Source organism: Eptatretus burgeri, chromosome 12 (genome assembly GCF_056783735.1).
Source record: "Eptatretus burgeri isolate ZD-2024b chromosome 12, Ebu_testis_v1, whole genome shotgun sequence".
NCBI classification, from domain to species: domain Eukaryota; kingdom Metazoa; phylum Chordata; class Myxini; order Myxiniformes; family Myxinidae; genus Eptatretus; species Eptatretus burgeri.
This window is the reverse complement of record NC_140972.1, coordinates 35,301,021-35,317,355: the sequence shown is the minus strand read 5'-3', so window position 1 is coordinate 35,317,355 and position 16,335 is coordinate 35,301,021. Positions and strand designations below refer to the sequence as shown.

Sequence of the window (16,335 nt, the reverse complement as noted above, 5' to 3'; positions counted from 1 at the left end):
AGTGGGTCAGGACAGTGACAGGCAAAGGCGATAGGTCGGAGGGAGACCGTAGGGTAGGTTCGAGCCCGCCTTCCGAGTGGCCAGCACCACCGCACTCCCTCCACCAACTTCCACTGACAGGCAAAGGCTGGCCAGCTTCATCTGCTGGCTGTGTTGCTTCAAGGCCTGTGCCGGCCCACTTCGTCGGCTGTGTTTGCCTGCACCAGCCAGTTCGTCTGCCGGCTGTGTTTGCCTGCAGCGGCCTTGTTCTGCAGGCTGTGGTTGCCTGCTCACCTTTGCCATGCCATGCCCACTGCCCCTGTTCACCAGCCCCCGTTCAATTTTGCTTTGCCCCCCCCCCCCTGTTCATTTTCTTGTGCGCCAGGATCAAGGCAACAGTTTGCAAGCTGCGAGAACTGCCCTGTTGGCAGCTGCAACACGGGCCTGCAGTGGCGGCCCGTGCACCACGTTTGCGTCCATCCATTCATCCATCCATCCATCCATCCGTTGTGTTCATTGCGTGTGCCACTTGAGCTGGCACGGAGACTGCGTTTGTGCAGCCCGTGCACCGTTTTGTTGCTTGCATCAGTGCCCGTTCAGTGTTTTGCAGGGACTGCCTTGCGGGCAGCCGCACCAGGAGACTGCGTTTGTGCAGCCCATGCACCGTTGTGGTTCACTGCGTTCAGTTCAAAAGGGAAGGCCTTGGACTGCGTGTGAGCAGCCGGCCACGTTCCCTGTCACCTGCATTGTTCGAGCCAGAAACTGCATGCGAGCAGCCTGGCTCCCTGCTCACTGCTTTCTTTTTGCAGAGTCCATTGATCCTGGGCTATGGTTTAGTGTAAAATTTGTAAGTTAAGGTTAAGATGTACTGTACATATGAGTGCGCCCCCGGCAAGTCTGTCTTAGCGCCGGCAATTTTATTTAAGTCGTCCGTGTGAGTGGGTTTGTTTAGTTAGTTACTCAGCCCTCAGGTTATTTATTTTGGGGACACGAATACCATGAATGTCGCACTCAGGGATCCGTAGGTAAAACGTACTTGGGGAGAACTACATATGATGGCACACGAAAATTTGACGACTCGGGACGAGTCTGTAAAAAGGGGAGGGGGTAGTGTTGCGGTTGAGGAAATTCGCAAACCACCATTCAGGTCCCGTAGGTGAGATATCTCTGTAAGTACATGTGTAGTTAGCCCCAAACCCGTTGTTTAGAGGGAATAAATGTGATTCATTCGGGCTGCGACCCTTTAAGATAGCAGTTTTTGTGTTCTATCTTTATTTTGAACCAACCACGTCTCAACCGCCATCACACAACAACCACCAACCGCAATTCCGCTTCACAACAACAACGCCAACAGCCACGACCTTTACCTTCACAACTCGCTCCCGCAAACATCGCATCACCGCCATTCCAAACATCGCCATGGCCATGGACCAGCACTTTAAACCCTCCACCACCTTCGCCTCTCCTTCTGCGGCCATTCCCGTACCGCTTGTGGGCACTGAGCGTCAGGCTGTCCTGGACTCGTACAGGGCGCGCACCGAGCCGCGGGTACAAAGTGCGGCCTTTCCGAGGAGAAGTCGGATCAGGAATGATACACGCCCACTTCTGATCCGTCCAATCAGCAAGCGCGGGGCGGTTTGGCCCCGCCTCCAGGCGCGTCGGAGTAGAATCGATATATGCAAATTCGAGGATCAGGGGAGATTCACGCCCCTTTTTCTCCGTCCAATGGGCGAGCGTGGCTCCACCCCGAGCTCGTTCTGATCCAGAAATTTGCATATGGGTTCTCCTACACCACTATAAAGCGCCGAGCGTGGGGCGAATTCAGTCAGTTTTTCGGTCAAGGCGAGTTGGAGAAGAGTTGGAGTTTTGAGTTGGAGAGAAGGTTGGAGGCAGTGAGTTAGAGTCAGGAAGGTCGAGGCAGTCAAGTCGGGTCTGGAGAGTGGCAGTCTGTCGGGGTTCGGAGTCTGTCGGGGAGCTGCAGAGAGAGGAAGCCTGGAGCACGGTCGAGGTGATTTGCTGCAGTCGGCTGAGGAGAATTGTGGAGGGGACCGGATACCTCGGGTCCGAGGCAAGGAAGACGGCGGTCGGCGACGCGGTCGCAGTGGAGTCGCTCGTCGTGGGACCCAAGCAAGCCAGCTATCCTCTTTCCCCAGAGCATCAACAATTCCCCCCCTTCCCCCCCCCCCCCGCGTTGAGATAGTGCGAAAAGGGGGCCCTGTTCCCACCCCACTCCAAGCAGTGCCAACGAAACCCGCGAAGGAGCGCGGAGTAGGGTTACCGCCGCCACATTTGCGGCTCATCACGAGACACGGGTAGGATCCACCCGGTCTCGCGGCCCACAGGCCCCGTCTGCCCCCTTGTCTTTGAGGGTGGCCCTTTTCTGTAAATGTGTTGTCGGCGCCACCTGTAAAGTAAAACTGTGTAAGTGTTGCCGTGAGCTCGCATAGTCGGTAGTAGATCTGCATTGTTGTGTTTCTTTTGTAGCATCTGCTTTTGGTGCATAATTGTTGTAATTGTATATGTGTGCTCTCCGTGTGCCGCGGAATAAATGTGAATTATGTTGAACTGTTTTTCCCGTTTCGCTTCGTCTTTTCTTTAATTGAATCTCCATCGTGCTTCACGTAAAGGGTTGGTAGTGGGCTTAATACGCCCGATAATTAATCAGAACCGTCGAGGCCGACGATAACACCGCTCGGTTATCCCGATAGTACAGAACGGGTCGCTTAAGGGGCCCGTGTCCGGAGTCGACCTGCGGCGAGGTGTGATCGCCCGGTCTAACCTCCGAGTGGGTACTTAGGTAGGTCGAGTTTGGCGAACAACCCTATCCCACGCGGGGGGCCGATTAGCACGATCATGGTGAGGCCGAAAGGCCCACCCGTGACTAGCTCCCGGCGTTAGTCCGAGAGGGTCACGACAGAATTGTCCGTCCGGTGGGCGACGTGCCGCGATTCGAGTTACGTGGCCGCTCGCACGCCGGCGGGCGCGAATTCGCAACAATATTATGAACAGATTTGGATATTAGGCCATCTCAAAATTTTTGATGGCAGTGGAAAATGGCTGCAACAGCCAGCAACGGCTGAATTTGAGATGGCCCAATATCCAAATCTGTTCATAATATGTTAGGCTACTAGTGTGCCAAATTTGGTGCTTTCCTCACAAAATGCACAATTGTTATGCTAAGTTGCCCCACTATGTGTACCATGCTACATACAGAGTGTCCGTTCTGCAGAAGAAGTTTCTTGGCTTGGGTTGCAATTCTAGATGGGTCGCCAATCCAACATACGATATTCGGATAAGGGTGCAGGAATCTGTAATTTGAAATTTGGGCAGGGTGCCGGCAATAGCTCACCTCCTCTTCACGAAGGACTGAAACGTGCGATCTGTATTGTCCACCAACCAATGCTGGCAGACGGGATGCCCAGTTTACCATCCATGTGAGGGACAACACACACATTGATGAGTGAAATATCAGGATGACAGTTTATAGCTGAGCTGAGATTTGAACCAAGGGAAGACAGCTCAGAGGCGAGTATGCATATCACTTGGCTCCCCTCCCACCATTAATGGTACTAGTGCGGGCCCGTAGGTGCGTGCCCGTAGGTGCAGCATCGTTCCTTCGCTCTCGTAAATGATGACTGGATTGGGGCATTGCTTCAATTAGATCGGACCAACTGTATCATAAATGGCCATAACTTGGGAAATATACTCAGGTCCCCAGCGTCGATTGTGACGTCATACCAAACGAAGAAGAAGAAGTGTGACATCAATCGTGCAAAAAATAAATATATAAACAATAATTGTGACGTCATTCGTGATGTCATAGCACCGTGTCCTGTCATTGGTTGACAGACGTTATTGGTCATTATTGGTTGACAGACAATATATAGGTCGTTATTGGTTGACAGACATTGGTCATTGTATCACGTTATTCTTTTTATTACTGCCAATTATTGTGCTATTATTATTGATATGCTGTTATCATTATTCTGAGATATCTTTGGGAAAAAATGGCATGATAAGGTGGAACGACACTTCAGCTGCGATATATACACCTTTCCAACAATGAAAAAAGCAATAAAATGGCCGTAACTTGGGAACCGCTCGTCCGATTAATATCAAACCTTGAAAAGGCACATCCGCGGGTCCCCGGCAATATTCCTGGCAAGTTTCAATCAGATCGGACTGGTGGTCGTCGAGAAACGGCGGTCGCAGACAGACACACACACACACACACACACACACACACACACACACACACACACACACACACACACACAGTGCTGGAATTATAGATAGATAACCAAATTTTCACTTCGATGCAAGTGTCTATAAACACAGGTTTGTCTTCTCCCACTCCCCTACCACACAAAGAATGGACAATTTGGTTGAAATCACTTCTGTGGTTCACAATTTATAGTGGGAACAAATAATTTCATTTGAAGGTTACATATCTCTAAAAAAGGTATGTTGTAAATAGCATGAAACCAAAACATGGACAAAGTGATGCATCAGTATTCATGCTGAATCATGATACGAAGAATCAACTCAGGACAGATGTTGGTCGTTTTCCATGTAGTTTTCAGTAAGTATCACACATTCTTCCTAGTGGTGGATGAGTTTACCGATGCTGTTGGAATACAAGTTGTGTTTTTTGGCCTGAAAACCTTTTTCAGAGGTAAACATTTGGACTCTTTCAAAACAAACATACTATAAACCACATACATATATCAAACACAAAATCAAATGTGTCAACCTTTGTGCTCTCTGTCATGGCCAAGAGGCTTTTTAGTGTCAAATGCATTTGCCAATAGTGAAGTAGTTAAAGAATAAATACAAGTACGAGGCTATCGAGGCATTGTATATATACACAAGGAGAGATAATGGATAAATCGATCAAAATAAATACAGTTGAGAGGAAAGAAGGGAAGGGTAGAGGATAGGAAAAATAAGTGAGAGCGACATAACTCGGAAAGAGTGGAGGAGCAAAGAAAGAAGTGAAACACTGCATTCTGAGACTAAGCATAATGATACATTAATCAAAGGTACTTAAAAAACTGTACATATTTCAGGATAGGTATTGTAAAACTTTTCCCCTTGTTTCACCATTTTTTTTGCCCATGCATGCTAAGCAAAAAGCAGTGCTAAGCAATTGGTTTATCATGTCTGTCTGTTGGTCTACCTAAAGACGTCAGTCTATGGTCAAAGAACCACTTAATTTCAGTTGAATTTTATATTTTGAATACAACAGAACAAGAATCGGAACGCGAGCCTGCAGTTTAGCAGCACTTTGGCTCTGAATATGGCAAATTGTACAGAATGTCGTCCCGAGCATGCATGCGCAGAGAGAGGTGAGGTAATTATTATCTTGCCAAAACTAAGTTTTTGCAAGATATGTTAGTCAGCTTGTATGTTTTTTTTGTTTTTTTTTATTATCTTGCCAAAACGAAGTTTTTGCAAGATATGTCAGTCAGCTTGTATGTTTTTTTTTGTTTGTTTGTCTGTAATCACGTATAAAAAATCTGCAGAGCACAGTTATCATTGGAAATTTTTGTAACTTCGCATATCAGAGGCCTATAGAGGTCCCTTTCAGCGCATAAAATTTTGAAGGTCAAGGTCAAAGGTCAAGGTCACTTTGTCGCAAGTCAGGGGAGTCGACGAAACCCTTATTTTTTGAGTAATTTTGATCAGATAGTCTTCAAACTTCATGGGAATATAGTTCATGGTCTGGCACTCAGCTGATTAATTTTTGGTGGCGATTGGCCTTGACCTTCATATGTTTTTTTTTTGTCTGTAATCACGTATAAATCACTCTGCAGAGCACAGTTATCATTGGAAATTTTTGTAACTTCGCATATCAGAGGCCTATAGAGGTCCCTTTCAGCGCACAAAATTTTGAAGGTCAAGGTCAAAGGTCAAGGTCACTGTCGCAAATCAGGGGAGTCGACGAAACCCTTATTTTTTGAGTAATTTTAATTGAATCGTCTCCAAACTTTATGGGAATGTAGTATATGTTCTGGTGCTCAGCTGATTAGTTTTTGGTGGCGATTGGCCTTGACCTTCATGGTTAGCGCCTGAGGTCAAACATATTTGACCCCAAGGTCAAATTTTCAAGTTTTAGGAACCATATCGTGTATTACCTCAAATTGAACACCTCGATGAGTGCTTTCTAGATATGTCAAGCTTGAGACATTATGACGTCATTTGGTGACGTTATGAGGCAAACACATATTTTTCATGGTTACTCGGTAGAACGATTCTCATCGGAATCTCTCGTAGGCAGATATTCCTCAAGGAGTCGCTCCTGGTGGATAGCAGCTCTGTTCACCTCAGTGTGACCTGAAAGAAGTCACACGTGGTCACCTTTTGGTAAGATGGTTTATTTTAGTCTGTCTGGCAGTCAAAGAAAATTTAAAAGTTTTGCAGTACTTGGACAAAATATTACTCCATTTTATGGCATTTCGAAAATCGAATGTGCCACTCACGCTCTCAGCATTGGGGAATATCAAGATTCAGACATAATGGCGGCTCGTAGGAAATATATATCTTGCTCAGAAACGCAAAGCAAGAGTTTAAAAGACCCTTCTCCCATGTCCTTTTTTCTCAAAGCTGTGGTGGGGTAAGGTGTTGTATGAACTCTTTCGTCTGATTTTTTAAAATCATTTGTACTTCGTAAAGTAAAAGTATATTTCTTGCTTTTGTTTGTCAAATATAAATTTGGATTTGGCTAAGAATCCAGAATAAATTGCAAACAGATTTTTCAATCCAGCTTACACCTGCAAGAGCCTCAAGATACTATAAACAAGAGGCGAATACTTCGATATCGCGCGGCTGGGGGGCAGTAAAAGTCTAGGTTAAGAATGATGAAACAATTTTGCAGTTATAAAATTTAAATGTAGACACGGTGAATTAGCATGCATGATGGGAAGAGTTGTGATGTTGGACAAATTTCTATTTATAGCCCTCAGATCAAAGGGACGTACGTGGCCATAAGTGTAATAGAAGACGTGACAGAAGAGACAGGACAGAATAGCCAATTGTATAACAGCGCGATGTCACCGCGCTATAATAAAAAGAGGATTGATGACCGACAGAAGGCCTGTTCATGTATCCAAGATGATTATTACTACATTTTTGAATGTGTAAGTAAACTCCTAACCCGGTCTCGTAGGTATTCTTATGGACGAAGGCAAGTATGTCTGCAGCACGCCCTGTGCCTTCACACACGACCACAGGTACTGGTGGAGTTGACTTCAGGTACTCCAACACGGTCACAATCAGGTTTGGACCCCCTTCAGCTACAAGGCATACCACGGGCACACCCTGACCCATACCTGTCGAGCAGACACACAGGGAAAGCAGCACACACCTCAAAACACCATCAATAACTGCACATCATGGTATGGCAAGAAAAAAACAAAATGCTTTCGCAACAGTGGATCCAGGGAAGTTTGAATATTACACCTCACACACCGAAGAGAATAAAATTCATCAGTTATAAGCTCTAATATAAGAAATTACAACACGGATGGATGCATGAATGAGAACTCTGACAATGAAATTGAGATACCAATGTAGCGGGGCAGAATATGATGGATATGTTGTGTTCTCACCTTTGCAAACTGATAAATTTGTTGACAATAAAGGTGTAAACATAAGTGCTACCATGACGAGATAAAGACTCATCACAGTGTTCCGCTTCTAACTGTAGTTACTAAAACAACTCAGGAACTACACTATTCTTCCTGAAGAAAAAAACACAACAAAAAAACATTGCTTACACTTCTTGCCAATTGGATTCAAGAATAGTGCTGTAAAACTCCCATTAGATTAATGAATAGCACATGCTGTTCCACAGCCAATGAGGGACTCACAAAAGCAATAAAAGGCTGGTTCTACCAGAAAATTTTTTATTTGATTGTGAAATTGAGTAAATAGTGTTTGATACTTAATGGTGTAATTCTAAAGGTGATGTGCCAGATTGGAGTTGATGAATATAACCTGAATTGTGCTTTACACAAGGTTACTCTGGAGTCAACTAATAATACATTGTCGCGGGGTGGCCGGCCTGGCCCCCTAATGTGACTCTTTGTCTTTGCATAATGATGAGAATTTTATTGAAGGCAAGAGTTGAGGAAATTCGAAACAAATTGATGTTTGTCATCTTTCACAAGTCACAATTCTTGTTTATGCAAGAGGAGAAATGCAAAAACAGCTTTTATGGCTTAAGGCTAAAACGAATGTCAAATAATTAAACAAAAATCATATACCACGTTTCTATAAATTATAAACACCCAATTTCATTTATTGTACGTGTTTAAATGATAAAACAATTCGTGCACAGGACATAGGATTTTTAACATACACCATCGGAAATCCTTACTTTCCGTGCCACAAGAAGACCACTCTGGCTAATCTCTTACGTGTATGTATTTTCTGCAAAGCAATGTGTTTTTCCAGTTGCTTGCGCAGACCGTCCTCAGCACCAGTGCGACCCACAGTACCATCATCCACCAAGATAAAGTGCGAGTGTAGGTTGTTAAGCAAGTTTAGCTTGCTTAGCGGGTTCGTCAGTGTCTGATAGGGAGAACAAACCTGGGGAAGGGGTTAAAAAAAAAAAACACAAAAAGAAAAGAAACTTCAACAAGAGTCGAAATTGATGGTCCTGCAAATCTGCTTAACTCTCACAAAAGAAATATTTGGCTGCAAACTTCAAACTGTGCCGATTCAAGAAGGCAACCGCTGAATTTTCATCAATTGCGCCACTTGTGAACAAAGCTCGAAAATGACAGTGGCAATTTAACCAGAGTGGAAATAAGGTCAATACATAGGAGGGCATAACCAGATGTACATTGAGACATAACATTTTCAACATCAAAACAAAAACTACATTGCTATCCATATTGAAAATGACGATAATATCTCTAAAGTTATGTTTTGGATGGGCGATTGCTATCTTTGGCACAACCAAGCTTTTGGTCTCAATGTGCAGCACCCTCACCCTCCTACTAACCAGACAGGCCAATGTGGATTGGTGGAAAGAAAAGGAAACCAAAAAGGGGGGGGAGGGGAGGGGGTGAATTAAATAATTGTAGAAATAAACACAAAAAGGACATTAAAAATAATGCCTCTGGCGATTTTGGTGGTGGAGACATAAAAATCTATTTCAGAGCATTATTAAATCGACCATCAATAGAAAACCACCGAAAAAAAAATATCCCCAGTTGCTTTAATCATTGTGACAGTGAGGCAGACGTTCAGCATCTCCAACGTTGAATGGAGAACATTCAAGGCAAAAAGCAATGACCAGTAAAGCCAGAAGAAAAAGAAACCGCGATCATAAAATAAATTATGACGAAGCAAAAAATTCCATATGTGGGTATTCGTTTCAACATTTGCCAAAATGTTTAATACCTGAATAAAGTTGTGTGCTGAACACACGCACACATGATGCACATCTGAATTATGGAAGCGAATAGTTGATCTCCATTTCAAATGAAACAGGTAGAAGCCTGCCTGTGTATCAAATATCATAATTCTCATTTGTGGAAAATGATGTTTGTCAACACTGTTCCTTCTATAATGGTAGGCTTACATTTACTGCGCATCTACTTCTTGCCAAAACAATTTGAGGAACAGAAACCAAGTGAGTGCTTAGCACATTTACAAAATCGGTTTTTCATGTGCCGCGAGCGTAGGATATATGCTGGAGGCTCGGGAGACATCAGTTGGCATGAACACTGACCGACTGCTTACAGGGAGGGGGGGAAAGGTTGGGACGCAATATAACTTTGGCGTGCCAGTCAACAATGAAATGGGATTGCCGGTCATCCTGAAGCTCAAACTGCAAATTACAAACAGCTATTTAATATGCCAAATTATGAAGCCATGTGTCATGAAAAATAAATTAACAATGTGTATTCAAAGGTTAAGAGGGGTTTGCAATTACTGCATTTCTATTACCGACAGAATAGACAAACAGGCATACTATATTCCAAATCAGGTGATCAGTGAGGCACGATTATATCTTTATACATGTCTAACTTCACTTGCCAAATGTCACAACTGTTTGTAGAATACACGAAACACTGCAGAAGAAGGTCTGCAACAGCAGAGTGGGAAGAACATCGAGGAATGCAAGCAAGCAGAGTCAATGGAAGGTGACGGAAAATGTACAAGATGAAAGGTATACACCATTACTCACATCTTGACCAATGAGATCATTTCGGTTCTCAATGAGTCCCCAGGGTGCTATTCCAATTGTGCATATTTTCTTGCAGGAACGACTCGAGTGCTCTTTCAGTGCATCACCCACGTGCGTTACGATACCTGCCGTGCACGTGCCAGCTCAATATCCTACTTAAAGTTAAAAAAAGAAAGTGCCCTTGCAGTGCAGGTAACAAATCAAAACATCATTTGTTGGGGTGAAAAGTCATGATAAATGCCTTTTGATTTGACACACAGCATTTTAAATTTGGGGAGTGTCTAGTTTAACATCAAAAGCTCTTTACCTGTTGAGCAGTGCAAACAGGTAATCTTAAAACATCACTGTCAGAACAGGTTTCTTCCTGAGGTTCACTAGATTTATGTATACAGCTTGCCATTTCATAAAAAAAAATATATAAGAATAAAGTTTAAACCAGTTACACTTTTCTTATATTCATTCCAGATACCTCAAAGGTAATGTTGCAATACAGGTATGCCATAATGGTTGAGTCACAAACCTTCCACATTGCATTTCATTATACAGTGCCTTAAGAAAGTATTGGCATGTCCAGAAGGTTAGCCCCTATCTGGACGGATAGCCAAACGATTTCCCTTGGAGGATGACAGTGGAGATTCTCGGAGATTATGACGTGCGCAGGAAAGAAACAGCTTGGTGCTTCACCAAGACGGTAGCACATGGGACGGAGGACAAGGGTTTATTACTCAAACCCACAACAAATAGACGACACAAGCAACTTAAATAAATACGGGGTTTAATGAAAATAATCATATATTTACAATGGTAATTCAAAGTGTAATAATAAAAACGGAACGCGAGGTAAACTAAATCTAATTTTGAGGCGCCTCCACGCAGACTTACATACAGACAAGGGGACAGAATAAATAAAAGAAAACTCCCTCCTTTATCCCGGCACTTAGCTGTGTGCCCGGAGGTGAGTTCCTGAAGCTTGAAGGTCACCAAACCGCTTCGTCACTGCACGGGAAAATGCACCCAAAATGGCGCCCAGCCACACTCTGGGCGGGAAACGTACAGGAGGCAATTTGGATGGTGATACTCAACACCAGGGCTCAGACACGGCCGTGCAAGTTCTTTCGTCGATCGCACTTGCCAACGTCGCTGCTCCTTACAGAATGGCACCGTCTCTTTCCCCGATGGCACAACACAAGGCTTCGAGGGTTGTCCCACATGATCCAGCCAACAGTCATTGACCCCTGAAGGTGGGGTTTCTTGCCTGCTTGGACAGCTTAGTTGTTGGTTTAAGGATGTGATCCCTTTTTAATCGCTGGTCTTGAAATGCAAAAGGTCATAGGGGACAATCACATACTGTGGAAATTATCCTTAATCCCTGCTTAATTAACACAGCACCACCCCGATGTGGTGACACGCAACACTTAAGTTGACAGTTTCCTTACTTAATTTACATGGAGATGTTTCCTACTCGTCCACGGACCAAGCAACTCTATACAATCCGATCTTTCCTATGAAATTCCTCCATCTACCCCACAAACACAACACAGGGTCCCCATTTCCAGACACCACTGGCTGCCAGGGACAAATTACCTTAGGGGGCTGCAGTCACTGCTCCTCCAGAGCTTGATCCATTCCTGCAGTCCCACATATCTTCCCACCCACACAATCCAACATCTCATCTCCCCCCCTGTTTCCATTCAATTATATCAAACATTGCAATGCAAAATGGTGACTGTGTTCCGACACTGCCATGGCCTGCTTACATGTTATAATCCACATTCATTCTCCAAACACAATTCAATTCTTTACACATTACAGACATCAACATCACAATACAATTCTGATTTCCTTTACTGACCATTGAATCACTCTCGTCCACTCCCATCCCAATTACCCATGTCCAAATTTCTCGCAAAGCTGAACCTTTGGGACAGTAAGCATCAAGGCACCTTACCTTAAGTGCAAGTTGTCGCAGGTTGGTCAGGTCCAAGAGTGTCATCAACCCTTTCTAATTTTCCTCGCACCGTTCCAATCCACCCCTATTGATCCATGCTTTCAATCTCCCTGGATTCCATACCCCTTTTATTTTTATTTTTTCGAATTTGCCCATTATTCGAAAACCTTGAAGACCAACCTGGTTAATGTTTGGGTACAGCTGTAGACTTCAAGCACAACCTCGATGAGATGTCAGAGAATTAGCTCAGCCACAGGAACTGCATCCACAAGGTATCTTGTGAGAGGCAGCAGGACCGATGCCTGCACCCCCTCTAGGATCTGGTAGACCTAAATTTCTCTCATTCACTACCAGAAGCCTGCATCCTCCTCCAGAATCTGGTAAACCCAAAGTTCTGCCATCCAATCCCGATCAATGTCTTATACAATCCTATCTTTCCTCTGAAATTCCTCCATCTACCCCACAAACATAACAGCATTCACATCCATCGACTTTTTCACATTTTGTTGTGTTGCAGTCTGAATTTAAAATGGATTAAAATTTTTTTTTAAATTGGCACTGATCTCCACAAAATACCCCATCATGACAAAGTGAAAACATGTTTTTAGAGATTTTTACTAATTTATTAAAAATTAAAAGCTGAAATGTCTTGCGTCAATAAGCATTCAACCCCTTTGCTATGACACTCCAAATTGAGCTCAGGTGCATTCAATTTCCTTTGATCATCCTTGAGATGTCCTTATATCTCGTGTCTTAAACCGTCTTAGCCAGTTTATAAAACTGATGAAGCTTTTTTTTAGTGTTTGTTGAAAGATCTCAAGAATAAAAAATAAAAATATATCATCAGAGATGGGGAATCCCCCGCCATTGAAAAATAATTGAACTCAGAAAAGCGTTTTTCCATTTATTACAAAAACATTTTTTCAAGATGGCCGCCACAGTCGGCCATCTTGGATCGGGCCATGCCCAAAATCAATAGGCTTCTTCCTTTTCAGGTGGTACATGTGTGACCCAAATTTCAAATTGATATGGCGAACAGTTTATGAGTTATCGCACTCACAGCTATAAATGTTGACGCCCAGCCAGCCGGACGGACGGAGAGCCGGACGGACGACCCGGGTGATAACAATATCCCCCTTCCGCCACGCGGCGGGGGATAAAAAGGAATAAATGTAACAACTGCAAACCAATGACAATGACAAATGCTGGTTTTATCCAGCCTGTAAAAAGTGGCACAAATCAATTAAAAAAACAAGCAGTCATAGACTGGTACTTACGAAATCATCAACTTGACCTCTGACCTTGTCTAATAAAAGCTGTCTCGAGAGAAGGTAGCGACGCAAACCAGAAGTTTCTACGATGATTCTGTATCAAACCATCAAAAACCGTAACGTCGACTGAAGCAAAAATCTCCATTTCTCCACGCAATTATATTATACCTTAACTTAACTCAACGACGCGTCTGCTCGAGCGCACTGCATCACGTGACGACCCGTGACGCGTCGAGTGAAATTTTTTTTTATACAATCTTAAAACGTCTCCAAAACATCCGATTTTTACCAGAATTTCGACAACCGAGTTTTAAGCATCCTAAGCGATCGCAAAAACCGAAGACAAAATTAAAATCGAAGTTAAAACGAACTCGTAACGTCGAGCGAAGCAAAAATCTCCATTTCTCCACGCAATTATACCTTTACGCGACTCAACAACGCGTCTGCTCGAGTGCACTGCATCATGGGACGACCCGTGACGCGTCGAGTGAAATATTTTTATATAATCTTAAAACGTCTCCAAAACATCCGATTTTTACCAGAATTTCGACAACCGAGTTTTAAGCGTCCCAAGCGATCGCAAAAACCGAAGACAAAATTAAAATCGAAGTTAAAATGAACTCGTAACGTCGAGCGAAGCAAAAATATTCCATTTCTCCACATGAATTTACGGAATTATGTTTGACCTCACTGGGACCTTGACCTTTGACCGATTTGGACCAAAATCTAATCAGCACTAGCCATCACCCTCCTGAATCATGTGGTGTAATTTGACACTGGTTGCTTCTTCCGTTCTCAAGTTATCGTGCCTACAAACAAACAAACAAACAAGCAGTCATAGACTGGTACTTAGGAAATCGTCAACTTGACCTCTGACCTTGTCTAATAAAAGCTGTCTCAAGAGAAGGTAGCGACGCAAACCAGAAGTTTCTACGATGATTCTATACCAAACCATCAAAAATCAAATGTTTTGGATGTTTGACCTCACTGTGACCTTGACCTTTGACCGATTTTGACCAAAATCTAAGCAGCACTAGCCATCACCCTCCTGAATCACGTGGTATAATTTGACATTGGTAGGTTATTCCGTTCTCGAGTTATCATTTTTTGGATGTTTGAGCTCACTGTGACCTTGACCTTTGACCAAAATCTAATCAGCACGCGCCATCACCCTCCTGAATCACGTGGTGTAATTTGACATTGGTAGCTTCTTCCGTTCTCGAGTTGTCTGTACCAAACCATCAAAAATCGAATATTTGACCTCACTGTGACCTTGACCTTTGACCAATTTTGACCAAAATCTAATCAGCGCTAGCCATCACCCTCCTGAATCACATGGTGTAATTTGACATTGGTTGCTTTTTCTGTTCGAGTTATCGTGCCTACAAACAAACAATGAAACAGAAACGGAAGTGTTCAATATACTTATGAAATCTTTAGATTTCGTAAGTAACAATGTCCTGGTGCAAGCAAAAAGAAAAAAAAATAACTTCAAGAGATAGTATGCTAATAAGCAATAATTTTTTTTTTTTTTGCCACATGCAGTATTTGTTGCCATTCCCTTAACGTGAAGGAGTGGCAAATGTTGCCGTTCCCATCAAACTTGGTCATCATTGCAAGCAGTCTATATTATGCAAGTGAGTTGTATTAGCACAAATGATCCCAAAAACAAATCGTAGAATTTTAACCCATTGTTTCAAAATGGTGTAAATGTACCAGATGTTAAACATGGGAAACTTCAGAACACCAACTTATGTTGCTTGGACCTGAGAGCAAAACTTTTTTTTCAGGCCATTCTTCCATTTGAAGTAAGCGCATGTCTCGCAAGTCGCACTCTGACATCCTTCAAGAGCAATTACTTTTGAAACTGGCTGGAAGGACGGCTTCGAGGTATGTGCACTTGTCGCTGAGCTGTCAAGCTGGTATAAACTACCACCCTCATGTTTCACAGGCAGGGTGAAGCATGAATGTATGGACCATCCCACAGATGGACATTAAACTGGGCATCCCATCTCTGGCATTCGTTGGTGGATGTTAAAGATCCCACGGTGTCCTTCAAGAAGAGTAGGCAAGTTATCGAAGGAAAGATGATGGGGCTGGTATTTCCTGGGATGTAACCAACAAGCCTGCCACAACTCAGTCAGCCACCTGTTTCGAGGATGTGTACTCTGCTGTCACCCATCAGCCTACCCCCAACCCTGTCACTTCTTCGGAGGATGTGGATGAACCTGCCACACTTCAGTCTTAAGACGCAGCCTCACCCACAAGAGAGGGTACTGGCAAGAAAGAGGGGGAGAGAGGAGGGGGGGAGGGGTGAGAGAGTGGGGGTGAGAGAGGGGGGTGAGAGAGGGGGGTGAGAGAGGGGGGTGAGAGAGGGGGTGAGAGAGGGGGGTGAGAGAAGGGGGGTGAGAGAGGGGGGTGAGAGAGGGGGGTGAGAGAAGGGGGGTGAGAGAGGGGGGTGAGAGAGGGGGGTGAGAGAGGGGGTGAGAGAGGGGGGGTGAGAGAGGGGGGTGAGAGAGGGGGGGTGAGAGAGGGGGAGAGAGGAGGGGCGAGAGAGGGGGGGGTGAAAAAAATGCCCCAATCCAGTCGTCGTTTACGCACCTCTGAGCACGCACCTACGGGCCCGCACTAGTTTTAATAAATTTTAAGATACGTATTTTTTGACATTGCAGAGTTAAGATTTTGTTCTGTCGGAATCCATCTCCACTTATATAATGAGAGTACATGGGATCATTAAATTTGATAACAAATTCACCAACAGAAAGATTTTTTAGGAATGTAAATCTTCTGTTTTGAGGGATTGCTGAGGTGTTATAATGATACAAGTGATAAACAAATAAATAAAAGAAAAATTTGTTCACAATCACATTTTCTGTATTATTTAAACGGAATATTAAGATTAAAAAATGTATGACCTTCAAACTCAGATTAACTAT

The 16,335-nt window shown here is 43.8% G+C and overlaps 1 protein-coding gene across 3 annotated transcripts in view; it reads right to left on the bottom strand.

The window, feature by feature from the left end:
• The window catches only part of TRPM7 (transient receptor potential cation channel subfamily M member 7), a 224,113-nt gene that overhangs the window by 172,324 nt on the left and 35,454 nt on the right, over positions 1 to 16,335 (bottom strand). For all 3 annotated transcript variants that reach the window (XR_015050321.1, XM_085850121.1, XM_085850122.1), the window contains 3 exons: positions 10,181 to 10,305; positions 8,400 to 8,571; positions 7,136 to 7,310 (listed from right to left, as the gene is read on the bottom strand). Coding sequence is in view for 2 of the 3 variants with exons in the window: in XM_085850121.1 (XP_085706247.1) it covers positions 7,136 to 7,310; positions 8,400 to 8,571; positions 10,181 to 10,305 (472 nt within the window). In the remaining variant the exon portion in view is untranslated. The remainder of the gene's footprint in view (positions 1 to 7,135; positions 7,311 to 8,399; positions 8,572 to 10,180; positions 10,306 to 16,335) is intronic.